Source organism: Monodelphis domestica, chromosome 2 (assembly GCF_027887165.1).
Source record: "Monodelphis domestica isolate mMonDom1 chromosome 2, mMonDom1.pri, whole genome shotgun sequence".
Classification (NCBI taxonomy): Eukaryota; Metazoa; Chordata; class Mammalia; order Didelphimorphia; family Didelphidae; genus Monodelphis; species Monodelphis domestica.
In genome coordinates this window covers 24,347,194-24,365,221 of record NC_077228.1, presented here as the reverse complement: position 1 = coordinate 24,365,221, position 18,028 = coordinate 24,347,194, and the positions used below count along the sequence as shown (strand labels likewise).

General features: G+C 59.2%; 1 protein-coding gene across 1 annotated transcript; it reads right to left on the bottom strand.

The window, feature by feature from the left end:
• Positions 1 to 7,089: 7,089 nt before the first annotated feature.
• Positions 7,090 to 17,981, bottom strand: SSBP3 (single stranded DNA binding protein 3). Its single transcript, XM_056815091.1, has 12 exons — positions 17,566 to 17,981; positions 15,768 to 15,834; positions 15,605 to 15,681; positions 11,893 to 11,957; positions 11,689 to 11,737; positions 11,464 to 11,499; positions 11,064 to 11,118; positions 10,342 to 10,412; positions 8,663 to 8,741; positions 8,270 to 8,298; positions 8,020 to 8,121; positions 7,090 to 7,789 (listed from the first exon to the last, which is right to left on the bottom strand). Exons 1-12 carry the CDS (start codon positions 17,617 to 17,619, stop codon positions 7,760 to 7,762), a joined length of 714 nt encoding a protein of 237 aa, XP_056671069.1. The 5' UTR covers positions 17,620 to 17,981; the 3' UTR covers positions 7,090 to 7,759.
• Positions 17,982 to 18,028: the final 47 nt, after the last annotated feature.

Here is an 18,028-nt window from a genome sequence, read left to right as displayed (position 1 = left end):
ACTTTGGTCCTCTTTGCTTGTCACATGGGTGGGGAGGTGGGACCTTAAAGTTCCTTCTTCCTGCCCTTCTCTAATTGTTGAATGAGAGCACGTTTTCATATGGTGAATGATAGCTTGGATTTCATCTTTGAAAACTGATCATGTGTATCCTTTAACCATTTATCTTCCGAGAATGGCACTTAGTTTTTCAAAGTCTCATATATCTTAGATAGGAGATCGTCAGCAGAGAATTTTTCTGTGACCTGTTTCCTTCCTAATAAAATAAAACTACATTTGATTTGTTTATACACTTTCCAATTTAATAGACTCAACATTTTCTCTTATTATCTTGTGTGGTTTTTAAAAAAAATCCATACCATCCATCTTAGAATCAATACTTTGTATCATTTCTAAGGCAGAATAGTGGTAAAGTCTAGGCCATGGGGTTAAGTGACTGGGCAGGGTCACACAGTTTTGGAAGTGTCTGAGGCCAGATTTGAACTCCATCTCCAGGTCTGTCGCTCTATCCATTGAGCTCCCTAGTGGCCCCCTCGTTGTCCTCTTTATCACTTACTTAATCATGGACTCTTCTCCTATCCAAAGATCAGAAAGGTAATTTCTTCCTCCCTTTTTTCTCTAATTCATTTACGTCTCCATTTTTTATATTTAGGCCATGTACCATTAGAGCTTATCTTGGTGAAGAGTGTGAGATGCTGGTCTAAACCTTATTTCTGCCAGTTTTATCCCAATTGCTAGCTAGCTTTTCCAGTGGTTTTTGGGAAACAGTGATTCTTTCTCCAACTTTGGTCACTGAATTTCCTCACTACTCTGTTGCCATTGTTCCTTGCTTCTCTTTGTTCTGCACCTAAAACTATTTCATTGATTGAATGTGCTTTTAAAATCAGTCACAAACATGGCTTTAATATTCTTTACTGCTTTGTAGTATGGCATGAGTTCTGGTACTGATAACCACCCCTCCCTCTGCATTTCCTCCCTTTTCCATTATTTTCCAATATTTCCATTATTACTCTTAATTCTTGACCAATCAGGGCTCTTCTTGACCTCTCCCATACCACACCCCACCCTGGTTTTCATCTCTTCCTCTCACCTATCCTCCAAGAGCTCTTCCTATATATTTTGTATTTGCTTGTCAGAATACTTGTTGTTTCTTGCTATTGGCATATAAGCACTGTGAGGCAAAGGGCTGTTCTATTTTGGTTTCGTATCCCCGATAACACTTGTTGAATTTAATGGAACCCAACAACAGTCTTTCATTGCTAGTGTATGGTTGCCATCCATGGAACACTGACCTCCCGAGAACCAAAATTGCAGGGAAAACAGAGGCCAGAAGAACAGTTGTATGTGGAAAGGGTTGCCATGGATGACGGAGGAGGACATGGCTTGTCACATCACCAGGACCAGGAAGGAGGTGGGTCGGCAGCTACTCAGGGAGCAACGGTGGAGGGGAGCAGGTGGAGAACCCCAAATTGTCCCTGTATCTGTGGGGCAGTTAGAAGGGCCAGGGGAAGGCCTCAGATCCATTGCTTGGATGTTCTATGGTTACAGAAGGAGAAGGGCAAGAACTCCCCTGGATGAGGAAGTTGAGTCTGGTTGCCATGAGTGCTGGTGGAAGGAGCCACATGGATGAGATCACACGGCAATCCACTTCCAACCCATTCATTTCCCTACAGCAGTTGGAATTCCCTTTCCAGAGTCAGCCTTGACATCAGCAGGTCCACAGGAAGGGGATCTTCCTAGAACCCGCGCCTTCCTGACAGACCCTCGTTCTCTGAAGGGAAGTCAACCTCCCTCACTGGTGCCAGTTAGCACACACGTAGGACTTCCTATCAGAGTGAGGTCTTTAGGTGAGATCCTAGGCTCGAGCCCAGCCTCAGCTTTGTTTAAAGGATTGTCCGGAGTTCTGTTCTAGAGTGGAGAATGGGGGTTCCAAACAGCTAGTGAGTGGGAGAAGAGCCCGACTCCCTCTTTCAGAAGTCAAGCTCCCCAGGACTGAACCCAGCAGAACTAGGACCTCTGTGGCAGGCAGTGAGCTCCCCATCCCAGCAGTCAAAGAACCCCTTATTGAGTTCCTTTGTGGAGAAGATTGCAGGTAAAAGGGAAGGTGGGCTGGCTGACCAGTGAGGGCCCTTTGAATTCTAAGATTAAACGATCCATCTTTGACCCACTTTCCAGGGCTTCCCTCTCTGCCCTCCAAGAGTTAATCTCTTGTAGATATCGCCCTGACTTGGGCCCTAGAGAGTGGCAATGGACACAGTGGGTGGAGAGCCAGCTTCGGCCAGCAAGATCCGGCTTCGAATTCTGTCTCCAAAAGGGCTGTGACCTGTGGCCAGTCACCGTCTCCCCACTTCGACTAGCTCTCCTAAATGCAGGGAAAGGGACCATCTGCATGGGAGAAGGGATCCCAGTGGTGGAAGGGACTGCATTGGCCACGGGATCAAGGTCCTTCGTCTACGCACGCTTCCCGTACATTCTGGCTTAGGCAGATTGTTCCGAGTCGGAGAACTATGGACTAGAGGGGGGGGGGGGGACAGAGCGGAACTCCCCAATTTCTGGTGTGTGAGAGATCAGAGTGGGGCAGGGAGCTATTTCCCAGCTCCCACGAGGGCGCCCTGCTGACTTTTCTCTCTTCCTTTGGGGAGCTGGAAAGGCCCTTAGCTTAAAAACGCTCCTGTCCCTCGGTGCGTGCTCATAGTTGGGCTTAACAAACGTGGTCTGAGAGGAACAGCGCTGCTCATCAGGCCACCTGTGGGGCAGGGGAAGCCTTGCCGGTGTTGGTATTCGTTTTACAGATATGCACAACTGGCCAGTCACGAGCAGTCTCGGATGGAGGCTTCGATCTCTACGTGACCCCCGTGCGAGCCCCTTCCCTCCCCCAGCCGGTTCTCGCTGCCATTCCCAGGAGCAGGGCGGCCTCGGCCATAGGGGCTAGGACCAGCCAGTCTTCTGGGGTGGGGGAGGAGGAGCCTCCCGTTCTTGCTCCCCATCCTCGTTCAGGACGGGGTTTCCTCTGCACCAGCCCTATGTGAAGGAAGGAACATTTGGAGCAGGTGTGTGATGGGAAATAGCTCACCCTAAGCTCAGGGTGTGAGGGAGAGAAGGAGGAGGAGGAGGAAATCCATCTTCAAGTGGCCCCTAACTCGAAGCCCAGTGATTCTGGAGCGCCCGAGGCACAAGACGGCTCCTCCCGGCCAGCTGAATTCTGGGAGAGGCCCACAAAGGGTCAGGCCTCTCTGGCTCTCGGCCCCCTCCAGCGTGCCCGGGCAGAGGCCCTCTCGAGGTTTCCCCGAATGTGGAGGCCCCGATCCGGATCCCGTGCGGGTGGGGGCCGACGCCTCCTGGAGCTCGTAGTGCAGAAAATACATCCGACAAAGCACGCTCAGGAGCCCCGAGCATGGCAGAGAACAGGGAAAGGGCTTCTGCTGCCCCTGAAGGGGATAACGTGGGCGCTCAAGGCAAGAAATGCCCTTCCCAGATCCGGCCGGCTTTGCCCCCCAGTCTGAGGCTCTTGGGAGCTGCCTGGAGAGGGCCAGAGGGGAGCAGAGCCAGGACAGTGGCGGCAGCAACAGAAAGGGCGACGGCCAGGCGGAGTCTCTGAGCCAGCCCAAGGGGCTCCCCATGAAAAGGCCAGAGGAGGAGCCCCGGAGGCTCCTTCCTGAGGAATCCCACATGTGTCTTCAGCCACAGCAGGGGAATAAGGAAACACCTATTTATTGCCTTTATCAGCCTACTGACTGCAGGGAGAGAATCTGAATCACAAGATGTCAGAAAACAGTCCTCAAAAGCTGTAATTGAAAGAATCTTAAAGGTTAAAAAAGCGTCTCCCCAGATCACCGTCTCTCAGTTCTGCTTCCTGGCCTGCTCTTCTGTCCAGTCACTCTCCTGCTCTAGAGTCTTCAGTGACTCCCGAGCACCTTGGCAGCCTGCTGTTTCCTGCCCTCCCTAAGCTGGCTCTGGCCCACTTCCGTGGTCTGGGTGCTGCTTTTGAGGCCTTTCTGGCCTGCGCCCTTTCATCTTTCACGTCTCCTCCGCGCGCCATACAGTCCCCATTCCCAGGCCTCTGCCGCCCTTCTAGTATAACCCGCCTCTGCCCAGTGGCCTCCTTGGGGCCTGGAAGCCCTCCTCGGGCCGCAGCCTCTTGGCTTCCCTGTCTCAGCCCGAAGCTCTCCTCCCTGAGGTCTCCTTCCGTCTATCCCGCTTTTCTCTAGTCTGTGCAGGGGGAGCTCCTGCAGGGCACTCGGGGTTCTATGTGTCTCGGGGACTCGGCACGGTGCCTGGCCAGGGAAGGGGCCCTGGGTCAGGCTTGGCTCATTTCCCATGAGAACCTGGTCCCTCCCAGGTGTCCAGGGAGACCTCCAGGGGTCTGGCAAACCACCAAGCCCAGAGGCTGCACAGTCTGTGGGTCGCCCGGCAGCGGCCTCCCCCAGAGCTCCTGGTATCTCAGGAACGCTCCAGGAAATGAAACCTTCCCTCACCCAAGCAAGGCCGAGCCCTGCACAAAAAGGGGATTTGTTCTTCCTTGCCAAGGTCTGACAGGCTGCGAGCGACGCCATAAACAGGAAGGCGGCAGGTCAGGGCAGATGGCGGAGCTCCGGGTGTGAGACGAACCCAGGCGTCCGGATGTGTCCTGGGCCCTGGACTGAGACGCACCCTCTGCACCAGCCCTATGGGAATGAAAGAACATTTGGAGCAGGTGTGTGATGGGAAATAGCTCACCCTAAGCTCAGGGTGTGAGGGAGAGAAGGAGAAGGAGGAGGAGGAAGAAGAGGAAGAGAAGGAAGAAAAGGAGGAAGAGGAGGAGGAAGAGAAGGAAGAAAAGGAGGAAGAGGAAGAGAAAGAGAAGAAGAGGAAGAGGAAGAGAAGGAAGAAAAGGAGGAAGAGGAGGAGGAAGAAGAGGAAGAGAAGGAAGAGGAAGGAGAGAAGGAAGAAGAGAAGGAGGAAGAGGAAGAAGGCAGGGAACTAGCACACACACACACACACAGACACTGAAGTTTCATCTGCATTAACATTTTCCTCATTGCTCTCTTAAGTGCGAACCATCAACAAAACCATAAACCAAGGCCAGGTCTGCAGCATGGGAGGATCTCCAGTCAAAGCTCCCAGGGCACACGTCGCCACTCTCCAGCCATACTCTGCCCCCTCCCCCACCCCCACCCTCCGCACTCCCGCTTCTCTGCATTTGCTCCCGCTGGTCCCCTCCTTGCTTCTCTCTTAGTCCGAGGCCAAAAGTCTCTCTCATTCCCGACTGCCCCCCGCTGGCTGCCTCTCCCTTGCTCTGCCCTCCATCCTCAGGGCTCTGCTGAGACGGTGGGCCCAGAGCCGGGACAGAAAGGAGACGGGCCAAATTGGCAACCCAGAACGTCTGTCTCTAGTTAGTGGGAATAAAGCCAGTTCCGGGCTCTGGAAGGGGCCGATTCTGGGTCAGCCTAGCTTGGGCTGGGGGTTGGCCCCCCCCCGCTCCCCGGGTGATTCTGGGCTCCAAGACCCTCCTCTGAGCCTAGATGTGAGCACAGAAGTGCCGGGACGAGGAAGAGTGTGAACAGCGATGGCGGCAGCTCGACCCAGCCGCTGAGGGCCCGCCCGGTTCCATCGAGTCCTTACAGCACCCCACAAGGTGACAGGATTGTCCCCATCTTGCAGCTGAAGAAACTGAGGCCCGAAGAGGGGTTCAGCGACTTGCTCGCGGTCACGCAGCGACTAGACTGGGTCTGGAACGTCGTGTTCCGTTCCAAGGGGAAGGAGGGCGACCGGCATGGCGGAGGCTGGAGGCCCAGGCTGGGCCTGGCTGAGGGAAGGAAGGGGGCAGCCGGGAGCCTCAGGCCACAGAGCCAGGCCTAGGGACGGGGGTCCTGGGTCCAAATCTGGTCTCAGATCCTTCCTGGCTGGCTGAGCCTGGGTGAGTCGCTCGACCTCCAGGGCCCGGCCTCGAGCGCTCCTCTGCCTCGGCACCGGCCCTCAGAATCCACGCCAAGCCCGGAGGTGAGGAGGACTGAGGGCACGAGACGCCGCCGTGGAGAACGGGCAGCTCCGGGCACCCCAGGCTACAGAAAGGGGGAAGGAGGCCTCCCAAGGCGCAGCCGGCGTCCCGGAAGCAGCGTGCCGCAGCGGCCTGGGCTGGGCCTTCTTGTCCTCCAGCTTCCTCAGGGCGGGCCCTGGGCAGCCCCTGGTGGAAGCACTGCCTTTCTTCCACTGCCCTTCGTCCACGTTCCGGGACGTCTTCGTTGCCTCGTCAGACCCGCGTTCAAGTTCAGCCTCAGAGGTTGGCCCGTCTGCCCAATGGGGGAGAATAGCGCCGCCCTCCTGGGGCGGCTTTCACCAATGCTTTGGGGAGGCCCGGAAGCCGCCTCCCCGGACGCCGTGCCTCTTTCACACTCTGGAGGCCGAGAACCGCTTCTGCTCCGTGCTGGAAGCCTGCGCGACCCTGGACAAGTCTGGCCCCTTGGCGCGCCGGGCGCTTCCCCCGATGGGGTCCGCCGGGTCCCAGGCTGTCCTTGACGCCGGACGAGGCACCCCCGCCCATAGGCTGACGGGCAGAAGATGCCCGTTGCACAGGGAAGGTAGCCGAGGCCCGGCCACACAGGGAGCCTAGGCAGGGGCCCCGGGTAGGGTCAGGATGTGGGGGTCCGGGGGAGCCCGCCCGGCACCCGACGTGGCTAAGCCGAGCCCCGGACGCAGCAGGGTGGCGGAAGAGTGGACACTGGCACGAGGCCGGGGGCTCCGGAGGACCAAGCCTGGGGAGGGAGCCCGAACAGGGGCTCGGAGCGCCCCTCTGCTGGCTTTCCGCCAGGGGAAGGCGTCGCTTCCAAGTTCTGTTTGGGACCTTCCTCCCCGGTTCTGGGTTCAGAGGACAGGACCGGCCCTGTGCCAGCACCGTAGCTGACCCAAAGCCCCCCCAAAGCCCCTGGCCCTGGCCCGCTCCCCTCATCACCTGGGGGGCCCCAGACGCCCCCATCCGTCTTCCCAAGAGAGCCCGAAGGCAAACGGGCCCCTCCGGACCCCCCCACGCACCTCCTGGGAGCCGCCCGGCGTGCCCAGCCCCCCAGTGCGCCCACCCGTGCCCGGAAGAAGAGGCCTTGGTGAAGGAGGCGCAGATTGTAAACTGTCCAGTTTATTAGGTCTTTAATGGCTACAACAGACACCAGGAGAATTCATATCTAGACTAGCTTTCCCGCCATAGGGTCACAGCACAAACATACAACAGGGTCGGGTTTTGTCCTTTTTTTTGTCTTTTTTCTGCCTTTTTTTTAAAAGAAGAAAGCAAAGAGGTTGATGGGGGAGGGGGGTTGCTAGAAGCTTCCGTTTTTATTTCCCCAAAAACAACGAAACAAACAAACAAACAAAAAAACCCCAATAAAACAGAAACAAAAGAAAATGGAAAAGTGTCCCGGACATAGAAGGCCCTCCACGGACTGGGCGGGGCGGAGCGGGGGAGGGGGCCTGCTTTGCATCTTGAAATATATTTTCATTTTCTTTTCAGTTTTGTCCTTCATGTTTTATGGAATAAAAAGTCAGCCTTTTTATTGCATGAAACTAAAATGGGGGAAGGGAGGGACTGAGGCAGAAGGGGAGGTTGAGAGGGGGAGGGGGAAAAAGTCCCCCCCACCGTCTCCTGGCCAGTAAGTAACATCTCTCTTCTTCTTGCATAATTTCTGGAATCTTCCCGCTTGCCAGGGCCGGCTCGCTTGGCATCCCGGAGAAGAGGAGGAGGAGGAGGAGGGGAAGGGGGAGGGGGGAGGGGGGAGGAAGAGGAAGGCGAGGGAAATCACACGCTCATCGTCATGCTGGGGGAATACTGCAAAAAGAACAGACGCCCAGAGGGCGGTCAGTGCCGGCCGTGCCCAGGGCGAAGGAGCCCCAAAGCTGCCCTGGGCCGCCAGCCTCATTAGAGGGGCTGAAAGGGATCCTTCAGGTACAGCCGCTCTTGTGTCCAATGACACCTCCCTGAACTCCTCCTGGATTGGAGCCACAGGCCGGGCCCCCCAGACCCACCGACCCGAGGGCTGGCCAAAGGCCTCCACTTACATTGTCATTTTGGAAGGAGTGGAGGAAGTTTCCTCCTAATTCGCCATCATCTCTGGGAGTGCCGGGGGGATTGCTAATGCCACTTATGTTGTTTGGGGAATTCTGGGAGAGAGAAGAGAAGCAGCTTGGGATGGGGCCACCTCCCCGCCCCCCGGCACCCCCCCTTCCCCAGCCCCTCCAGGCCCCCCCCCCCGCCCTCCCCCCTTCCCCAGCCCCTCCAGGCCCCCCCCCCCCCCCCCAGCAGACTCACTTTGGGAAGTCCATCTATGTCGCCTGACCCTGGAAAGGAGAAAGAACTTGGCATCAGCCATCAGTCACTGCTGGAAGCAGCCAAAGGCCCCTGGCCCAGGGCGGGTGGGCAGGCCTCCGAACTGGGAGTGTGGAGGAGGGGCCTAGAACAGGGAGGGGCAGAGGGGAGGGGCCTAGAACAGGGAGGGGCAGAGGGGAGGGGCCTAGAACAGGGAGGGGCAGGGGGAGGGGCTTAGAAGATGTTGGTCTGAAGCTGTACCAGGGTTTTGGAGGTGAGTGAACTTGAGGGTCAGAGAGGCCCCCCTTGGTTTCCCACTAGAGCAGTCTTTTCTGCTGGAGCTGAATCCCCTTGAAACCCCACCAGCACCCGCAGCCCTGAGCTGCCTCGACTTACCTAAGGATCCATTCATATGATGGGGTTCCATGCCACCCATGCCTCCCATGGGGCCATCCGAGCCGGGTCCCATGGGGAACTGTGAGTAGAGCAGGGAGGGGGCGGTGAGGGGCACAGCTCGGCCTCCCCCGGGTACCCCCATCCCAGAACGAGGCCCCCCAAAGAGCCCTTCTAGCAGAGGGTGGTCAGGAGTGGCGGGGCCATCGTGACTGACCCCCGAGCCTCCTGGTCTTCCAGTTCCTGCTCCTCATCCCCAGCCCGTGTTCTCTCGCACAGGGCAGAGGGTGGTCCTTATGCGCTACCTCACTGGCCCCCAGCCTGATGGCACTAAGCTGAGCTTGGGGTCCCACTAGAGTTCCTGATCCCTGCTAGCTTCGGGGGGCCCCCGCCCACCACCTCCTCCTGGAGCCCAAGAGGGAACAGCCACTACCATTGGAGAGCTGAAGGTTTGCCTTGCAATTCTCAACAACCCTGTTCTTGCTATCCCCACTTTTCAGAAGAGGAAACTGAGGTGGAGGCCCAGAGTTGTACCACTATGAAGCGTCTCAGGCATCAGGATTTGAACTCAAGTTTTCCTTATTTGAGGCCAGAGCTCCTTCCCACTGAACCACGTGGCCATCAAGACCTCCACTGTGTAAAATTTAATCTCAAAATCTCAAAATATTATATTTTCTTTTAGGAGGTTAATTAAAGATCTCCAGAAATCAAGGAATAAAGAGGATACAAAATAAAAACCACGTGCCCATGGCTGGTTAGACACGTCAAAACCCCCACCTTACCACCATCACTGCAGGCCGCATGCCAAAAAGAGGAGGCAGAGCCTCAATGCCCATTCACTTGTCATTGTCTACAGGAAGTACTTAATGACAGGAAATCAGTGGGCTCTTGGGAAATGAAGTTCCCCTTTAGGGTAACAGATTTTCAATTATACAATCATCCCCCACTTCTTGCTCTCCTCATTGATTCCCTTCCCAGGAGGCTCCTGGGAGTCACAGGGTGGCTTCCTGCTCCTCCCAGGAAGGGCTGAGCTGACATGTAGGTGTCAGAGAAGCTTGGGGTTCAAATCCTGTCTTTGACTAGATGAAAGCAATGCTTGCCCCGCAGGAAAGCCCCTGTTCTGCCATTTTAGTGCTCAGGCTCCAACCACACAGGCCTGAGTTCAAATCTAGCTTCAGACCCTTACTAGCTGGGACCCTGGGCAAGTCACTTAACTTGTTTGCCTCAGTTTCCTCATTTGTAAAATGGGGATGATAACAGCACCTACTTCCCCGGGGGGTTGTGGGGCTGTGAAATGTTTAGCCCAGGACGTGGCACCTGGCAGGTGCTTAGTAAATGCTAATGATTATTGGGGGAAGGGTGGTAACCCGAGGCCTAGTAAGCAGAAAGCCAGGCCTAGCGCCTGTGCCTAGGAGAGAGCCCTTGCCCTTGGTGAAACACCTCCTCCGAGGAGCCTTCCCTGACGCCGTTCTCTCCCCCTCTCAGACACTCTCTTCCTCTGTAGGGAGGGCAGGCCCGGGGCTGGTTTTTATGCCGGTGCCAGGCCCGGAGGTGAGGCAGGATTCCCACTCGGGCCTCGCTTGCCTCCCTCCCTCCCTGGCTGGTAACAAATGGCTGGAATCAATGAGTGGCTCCCGGCTGATAAGTTAATCATGATTGGTTCCGGCGTGCGGCGCACTTACGTTGGACCGGCTGCCTCCGGGCGGCACAGGATTAATCATGGTGTAGATGTTGTCGCTGGAGTTGGTGGAATCTGCCGGGGGGGGGGGGGGGGGGGGGTGATTAATTTCTCTCCTAATTAAAACAAACTCGGCCGCTCCAACTCCGAAAACCCCCTCCAAGCGCGGCCCGTTTGGGGCTGATTTGTACTTAATGACGATTCACAACGTTCTTAGTCAGAAAGTTCAACTGTGAAAAGCAGCCAAGGCAGGCGGCCCCCCTCGTGCCCTGGCCGGCTGGGGGAGGCAGCAGGGCCGCCGGCAGAGCTTCCGGGTGACCCAGCCTGAAATGTAGGCCGGACACGCCTAAAGGGGGGGGAGGGGGGGAGGGGGGCGCCCTCTCCCTCTCCCTCTCCCTCCCGATGAGCATCAAAACAGGCAGAGCAGAGGCCACACCCAAACTCCTTGAATTCCTGCTTTAGCGGAGGGCTCACCCCCTTATTTCGGGGGATGGCAAACCCTCCCAGCTACAAGCCCTTCAACGAGTGGAAGAGGAAGAGACCCCCGAGACACCTCTGCTGAGCTTCGTGGGGAGCCGGGGACCCCGAGTCCTCCGAATGGGAGGCCAGACGTCCAGAAAAGGCCCCCCGTCTCTGCGGCAGGACGCTTGGGGGCCTCCTTCTGGCCTTTGGAGCCACAGACTGACTCTGTGCCCCCCCCCCCCCCCCGGGCAGCCTGGCTCTCACCTGCAGGGCTGGGCATGATGGGCGTTCCGGGAGGGCCGCCGCCACCGGGGGGCCCCTGGAAAGGAGGGAGGACAGTGAGTGACCCGGAGGGGGCCGCCCTGCTTCTCAGTGGCCGTGGCTACCCCCCCCCCCGCCTCTGTCCAAGAGGGGACCCCCCCCCCCGTCCAGCTTTTGTCTTTTCTAATGGGTGAAATGAAGGCAGTTCAGGTGAGGCCTGGAGGGGAAGGTCAGCGGGGCACGTCAGGGGCAGACGGGCGGGACTTGAACCCAGACCCCAGGGGCCACACGCCCCTCAAACCCATCTAGGCCCAGGACTTGGGAGCTGGAAGGGGGTTTCCTGGAGATCAGCCCCTCGTTTTTCCAGGAGGAAATGGAGGCAGCCTGGGAGGGGAGGACTTACCACGTAGGTGCCAGGGGACGAGGAGGAGTATGGAATCTGCAAGGAGACAGGCGGGTCAGAGGCCTCGGGGTCTCCAGGGAGCTTCCCAGAGGGCTCCCCCACCCCTCTCCCCAAGGACTGCCGGAGGGCCCTTTGCGGGGGCCCCAGACAGCCCCCCCATCGCTGGGAGCTCTCCTGGGCCTCCTGAGAGTGGGACAAAGACATGGAGGCTGGATCGGGACTTACTGAGTTAGCACTGTTGGGGTTCGGCCAAGGCCTGCCGGCTCCGGGGCCCCTGCGGGTCAGAGAACCACCATGAGAGAAAGAAGGCGGAACCCCGGACAGCCCTGGGGGGGGAGGGGGGAGGGGAGAGAGAGGGGGAGGGGGAGGGGGGGAGGGGAGGGAGAGGGGGAGGGCGGGGCCGGGTCCCCCCAAGTCTGCGGTGCTCACATGTTTATTCCGGGCATGGCGGGGCCTAAAGAGTTGGGCGGAGGTCTCATGCCGCTGCCGTAATTCTGCAAAGAGAAGCAGGCGGGTGAGGGGAGGCCCGGGAGCCGCGGGAGCCCACGCTGCGCTGCGCAGAAGCCGCCCCGCCCCGCCGCCTTGTGGGTTCGACCCAGAGGCCCAGCACTGGGACCCAGAAGGGTGCGGGCGGCCCGAGGGCAGGACTGACAAGCCAACCCAGCAAGGAGGGACGACACGGGCCAAAGAGCCCATCATCCATCCCGGCAGCAAGGAGCACGGCGATGCCTCCTTACCAGGCCGGGGTCAGCCGTCCAGCCCAACCACTCGGGGCTCCGGCTGGCCTTCAGAGGCTGACCACTGCCCGGTGGCCAGAGCAGAACCAGAGGGCAGAGCGTGATGGCTGGAAGTGGTGGTGAGCTCCCCATCGTGGGAGGGCTCCAAGCGGGGCTGGGGAAGCCGGAGGACTAGGGAAGCGACCAAGTCCTGGGTTCAAGGTGGCCTCAGACACTTCCTGGCCGGGTGACCCTGGAAGAGCCACTTCATCCCGTCCGCCCAGCCCTTTGCCAGGCCCCATCGCAGGCTGCTTTTCCTCTTCAAACACGGCTTCCTTCTCAAAACGGGGCGGCCTCCCTCCGAGCCTCTCCCTGAGCACGTCTCGCCTCAGTTTCCTTCTCTGCGCCAAGGGCAGGCGGCCCCCGAGCGCTTCTCCGTGGCTGTCCTGCTCCGCTCGGACGCTGGAGGTGTTAGGAAGAGCCCCGACAGCCCCGGTCTGTGTCTCCCCGGCCTTCCCACGGCCCACGCCGGGCAGTCACCGAGGGCTTCGGCCCGTCCTTGGCCCGTCCTCCGTAGCCGGCCCTCGGCTTCCTCCTACGACAAGGTCCTTCTCTCCCTCTCTGTCTCTCTCCCTCTCTGTCTCTCTCCCTCTCTGTCTCTCTCCCTCTCTGTCTCTGTCTCTCTCTCTCTCCCTCTCTCTCCCTCTCTCTTTCTCTCTGTCTGTCTGTCTGTCTCTCTCCCCCTCTCTCTGTCTCTCCCTCTCTGTCTCTCTCTGTCTCTGTCTCTCTGTCTCTGTCTCTCTGTCTCTCTCTCTCCCTCTCTCTTTCTCTCTGTCTGTCTCTCTCTCTCTCTCTCTCTCCCTCTCTGTCTCTCTCTGTCTCTGTCTCTCTGTCTCTGTCTCTCTCTCCCCCTCTCTCTCTCTGTCTCTCCCTCTCTGTCTTTCTCTCTCTCTCTCTCTCTCTGTCTCTCCCTCTCTGTCTCTCTCTGTCTCTGTCTCTCTCTCTCTCTCTGTCTCTCTCTCTCTGTCTCTCCCTCTCTGTCTCTCCCTCTCTCTCTCTCTCTCTGTCTCTCCCTCTCTGTCTCTGTCTCTCTCTCTCTCTCTGTCTCTCCCTCTCTGTCTCTCTCTCTCTCTCTCTCTCCCCCTCTCTCTCTCTGTCTCTCCCTCTCTGTCTCTCCCTCTCTCTCTCTCTCTCTGTCTCTCCCTCTCTGTCTCTCTCTGTCTCTGTCTCTCTCTCTCTCTCTCTCTCTCTGTCTCTCCCTCTCTGTCTCTCTCTGTCTCTGTCTCTCTCTCTCCCCCTCTCTCTCTCTGTCTCTCCCTCTCTCTGTCTTTCTGTCTCTCTCTCTGTCTTTCTCTCCTTCTCTCCCTCTCTCCCTGTCTCTCTGTCTCTCTGTCTCTCTCTCCTTCTCTCTCTCTCTCTCCCTCCCTCTCTGTCTCCCTCTCTGTCTGTCTCTCTCTCTCTCTGTCTCTCCCTCTCTGTCTCTCTCTCTCCCTCTGTCTCTCTCTGTCTCTCTGTCTCTCTCTCCCTCTCTGTCTCTCTGTCTCTCTGTCTCTCTGTCTCTCTGTCTCTCTCTCTCTCTCTCTCTCTCTCTCTCCTACCCGTGCACACTGAGTCTCTGACGTGCTGGAGGCAACAGGAATTGTCCCACACGCTCGGCCCTGGATGAGGATTAGGACTAGAGACTCATTTTCCTAAAACAATTGTATTGTAAAAAGTCTCCCTTGGAGTCAGAGGTGCTGAGTGCGAATCCTGAGGATTTCTCTATTCCTGGGATCTTAGTTCCCTGAAGGGAATCCTTTCACTCTCTGAGCCTCAGTCTATGGATCTGTAAAATGAACAGAAGTGGACTCGGAACTCCTGGCTCTCTTCTAGCTCCGCAGCCTCCACGCGCCTTGCGCTCCTCGGCCTCCTCTCGTCCTTCTCAGCATGGGGGGGGGGGGCGCCCCTGCCCGGCCCCCCAAGATCATGGGTAGGCGATGGGGGGTCCGAGGAGCCTTTTCTCCCAAAGCCCTCGCCAGCACACAGAGCTTTCTCGCAGGCTCCAGCAGAACGCCAAGACGTCCCATCGTGTCCGGGCCTGGCCAGGCTGGGGAGGAGAGGAGGGAAGCCTGGCTGAAGTCCGGTGGCCGTCTCTTAGCCGAGAGGCCGGCTTGTCCTCTTCCTAAATGGCCACCCACAGCCGCTTCTGGAGACAAGGACAGAAATCGGGAAAACCTCCAGACTCCAAATTCGTCCAGACCGTCCAGGCACTGGCAGGTGGCGTCTACAGTGTGCTGTGAATTGGAGATCCGTCACCCGGAAAACTACATTTCCCAGAAGCCCCCTGACTTCCTGTCTTGACATGTGACCGAGCCGGGGCACCCTGGGAGGTGAGCGAGGGGCTAAGAGGGACTGACAGGAGGAGCCCCGAGCACACGCGCCGGCTATTCCGTTGCCTTTTTACTCCTGTCTGATCGCTCGCGGATCTCCTGAAATGTAACGCTAATTATGCAGATTAATTTTCATCTTCACCGTGCCAAGCGGCAGATGCCCGGACACAGGACACGTCTGGCCGCCCTCGCTGAGGCCGCCGCTTCAGGAGGGAGGGCAGCGGCCGGCGGGGGACGTGGGCTCCAGGCCCTGCCTACGGCCTCGCGGAGGCTCGGCACTCCCTTTAGCTGGCCTCCGTTCAGTGCTTCGTGCAAGAATTAACCCAAAAAGGTTAACTCCAAAAGGAGACAGGAAGCTTCGGGGGTCCCCGAGACCCCTCCCTCCTCCTTGGAGCCTCATCTGCCCCTGGGGGGGCCAGGAGAGGTTCTAGAACCCCAGGCAGAGAATGTGTCTGGGCTTCTGGGGGAATGCTGCCTAGTCCCCCACCGGCTCTGGGTTCAAATCCCACCGAACACTTTCTGCTGAGGGAAAGCCACAAAGCCTCCTTGGAGAGGGTTTGAAGGTCCTCCTAACCGGGTCTAAGCCGACGATTCGAGGAGCCTCGTATTACACATGAACGAGCTGAGGGCTGGGAGGGAGCGATCGGGGCCCCTGGGTGACCTTAGAAGCAGGAAGCACTTCACAGGCCATCTGGTGCCAAATCCTCATTTCGCAGAGGAGAGAAAGGAGGCTCACTTAGAGCCATGAAGTGACAGAAGGCAGGACTGGAACCCAGAGCCTTTGGCTCTAGGTTGTACTCCAGGCCGGATGATTTCCCTGCCTGGGCCTCAGTTTCCCCTTCTGTAAAATGGCAGGATAAAGGGTGCTCCGTGTAAAGCCCTTTGACAGAGTCCTCGCCTTCCCCTCCCTCCCCAGCCTGCCCACCCAGGAAGTCATTGATGCCCCCCCACTCCCCCAGCCAGAAGGCAGATGGGGATGGCAGGCCAGTGCCCCCCCCCCCCCCGAGGACGGGGGAGGCGGCCCGCTCTGCCCCTGCCCCCCGCGGCTCCCGTTACCTGGGGGCCGGGCCCCATGGGCCCCATCCCTCGCGGGGGGTTCATTCTCTGCATGGAGCCTCCCATGTTGGGGTGTCCTGTGAGGGGGAGAGAGCAGGGCATTGAGGGGCCGTGGCCGAGCGGCCGGGAGCCGCATCTCGTCCCCCGGCCCGGCCCGGCCTACCTTGTTGTCGGGTCGGGTCCATGGAGTTGGGCAGTAGCGGCTGCGTGCCGGGAACTCCTCCGGGGGGCTGAAAGAGACGGGAGAGGCAAAGGGGGGCTCAGCGGCCGCCGGGGCCCCTCCGGGCAGCCGCTCCCCCCGCTCCCTCCTGCCTCTGGGCCGACTTCCCAAACCGAGTGGAATTAGAACTCGGGACGCTCCTGCGTGGGGGGAGAGGCGGACTCCCCTGGCCTCTGCCTCCGGCTCCATCCCGGGCTCGCTGGGGGACGGGGAGCTCCTGGAGGGACTCCAGCCGGGGCTGGCACGTCCGAGCCCCTTGTTTCACAGAGGATGAAACGGGAGGCTTTACTGAGGGCCACCAGGAGCGAACGTCTGAGGCCACATTCGAGCCCAGAACCCCCGGCTCCAGCCCCGGAGCCTCACACAGTAGGTGCTTAATGAATGCCCGGGAAGGGGAGGGGCAGCGGGAGGGCCTCGCACGGCCACCCCGGCGAGAAGGACCCCGGCCAGCTCCGGAATCCACATCGTCACAGCTGCCCGTTTCTACTAGTCATGAGCTTCATTTTACAGATGGGAAGCTGGGCCCAGAGGGGGGAAATGATCTGCCTGCAGCCCCATGCCAGCCAGGGAGGAGCTGGGTTCAAATGTTGCCTCTGTGTGTATAGGGAGGGCTGGGCTGGGCTGGCACTCTGAGGTCCTGAACGCTAGTATCCAGGCTGACTTAAGAGCTCTGGATTCCAGTCCTGACATCTGCCTTTCAGAGAACCCTTCCTCCAGCCCCGGAACCCGACTTCAGACCCCCCCCCCCAATCCAGGAGGCCTTGACAAGTCACCTAAAGGAGGAAGCTGGAAGACAGAGAGTCCAGCCCAGCCCAGCCCAGCAGGGCAGCACTTTTCTGAGAGCAGCCTCGGGAAGCGGTGCTGCGTCTGGGGGAGCCCCGGGGGACGGAGGAGGTCGGTTCTTGGTTTCTGGTCCTTCCGCCCCCCCCCCTCCAATTGCAGCAGGGGAGCCCCAGCCCAACACGGCTCCGGCCGCCATTTGCCCAGTCGCCCAGGAAGGGTCAGGAGGACGAGGGTGACCCCGATCAGAGCGCCTAACAAATGCTGGCAGAGGCCCCGACAAGTCTTCCGTGCGCCTGGCCCGGGAGGGTCGAAGGCTCCCCCGCGAGAGGGGCTGAGCCCCCATTTTACAGATAAGGAAACTGAGGCGGCTTCCCTCCCCCTCCTCCACGTCTGGCACCGTCTCTAGTCGTGCGAGTGACGCGTGCGACGTTCTGGGGCCGGAGGGGCCCCTCGCCCTGCTCTGAGCCTCCATGTCCTCTTCTGTAAAGGACAGAGGCTGGACTCCCCCCCAGCCTCCCCCAGCTCAAGGGAGAGTCGGCGTGCAGAGACAGACAGACGGACGGACAGAGGCAGAGAAGTCGGGGCGAACCCGGGCCAAGCTGCCTCCTCTCTAAAGCCCACGGAAACAGCGCATTTGGGCTCCAAGGGCTCGACTTTGAATTCTGGTCCTGACATGCCGTGCCGGACCACAGGGCCTCCCCAGGCCTCAGTTTCCTCATCTGTAAAAGGAGGAGGTGACCCGGGCCAGGTTGGATCACGTGATTGTTGTCGGGGGGGAGGGGCTGGCGGGGACTCCGGCTCTTCCCCTCGTCCCTCCGCGCCAGGCCGGGGCAGACCGGCGGGGGGATCCCGATCCCGGAGCTCCGGGCCTCGTCTCTGGCCCCTTCCTGGGCGCCCCGGCTGCCCCGCCCCCGCCCCCCCGCAGGGAAAGGGAGGAGGCAGGAGGTACCGTACGTACCTGGTTTCCCATTCGGATGGGGGGCCGGGGGCCGCCTGCATAGCGCGGTGACATAAAGGGCTGCAAGTACAGGAGAGGGATTCAGTGACAGGCTGCACGCACACAACACACCTCCGGCGGGCGGGCCGGGCCGGGGCGGGGCATGGGGGGCAAGGAGGAAGGGGGGGGCCGGGGCGGGCCAGAGGCTCGCGAGCCCTTCTGCGCCCCTTGGCGAGGGGGAAAAAGAAAAAAGAAAAAAAGGTCTTTAAAAAATCAAAAAAACAAACGGAAACGAAAAGTCGAAAACCCGCAAATGAAGCCAAAACGCAGGCGCACACACAGGACACAGGAGCGCGGGCGGGGCTGGGAGGGGCACAAAGGAGCCCACAGGGAAGCTTTCTGAGCAGCTGGGGGGGCGCAGAGAGAGGGGAGGTGGGGGAGGGGGGATGGACACACACCTGACCGGCCCCCACAGGGAGGGAGG

Bases quoted from the DNA above. Each gene is read 5' to 3' on its own strand.
- SSBP3 (XM_056815091.1), bottom strand. From the start codon at position 17,619: ATGTCACCGCGCTATGCAGGCGGCCCCCGGCCCCCCATCCGAATGGGA. The intron at 11,500-11,688 runs GTAAGTCCCGAT...GTCTCCTTGCAG, and splicing joins ACCCCAACAGTGCTAACTCA to ATTCCATACTCCTCCTCGTC. The intron at 8,122-8,269 runs GTGAGTCTGCTG...TCTCTCTCCCAG, and splicing joins ACATAGATGGACTTCCCAAA to AATTCCCCAAACAACATAAG.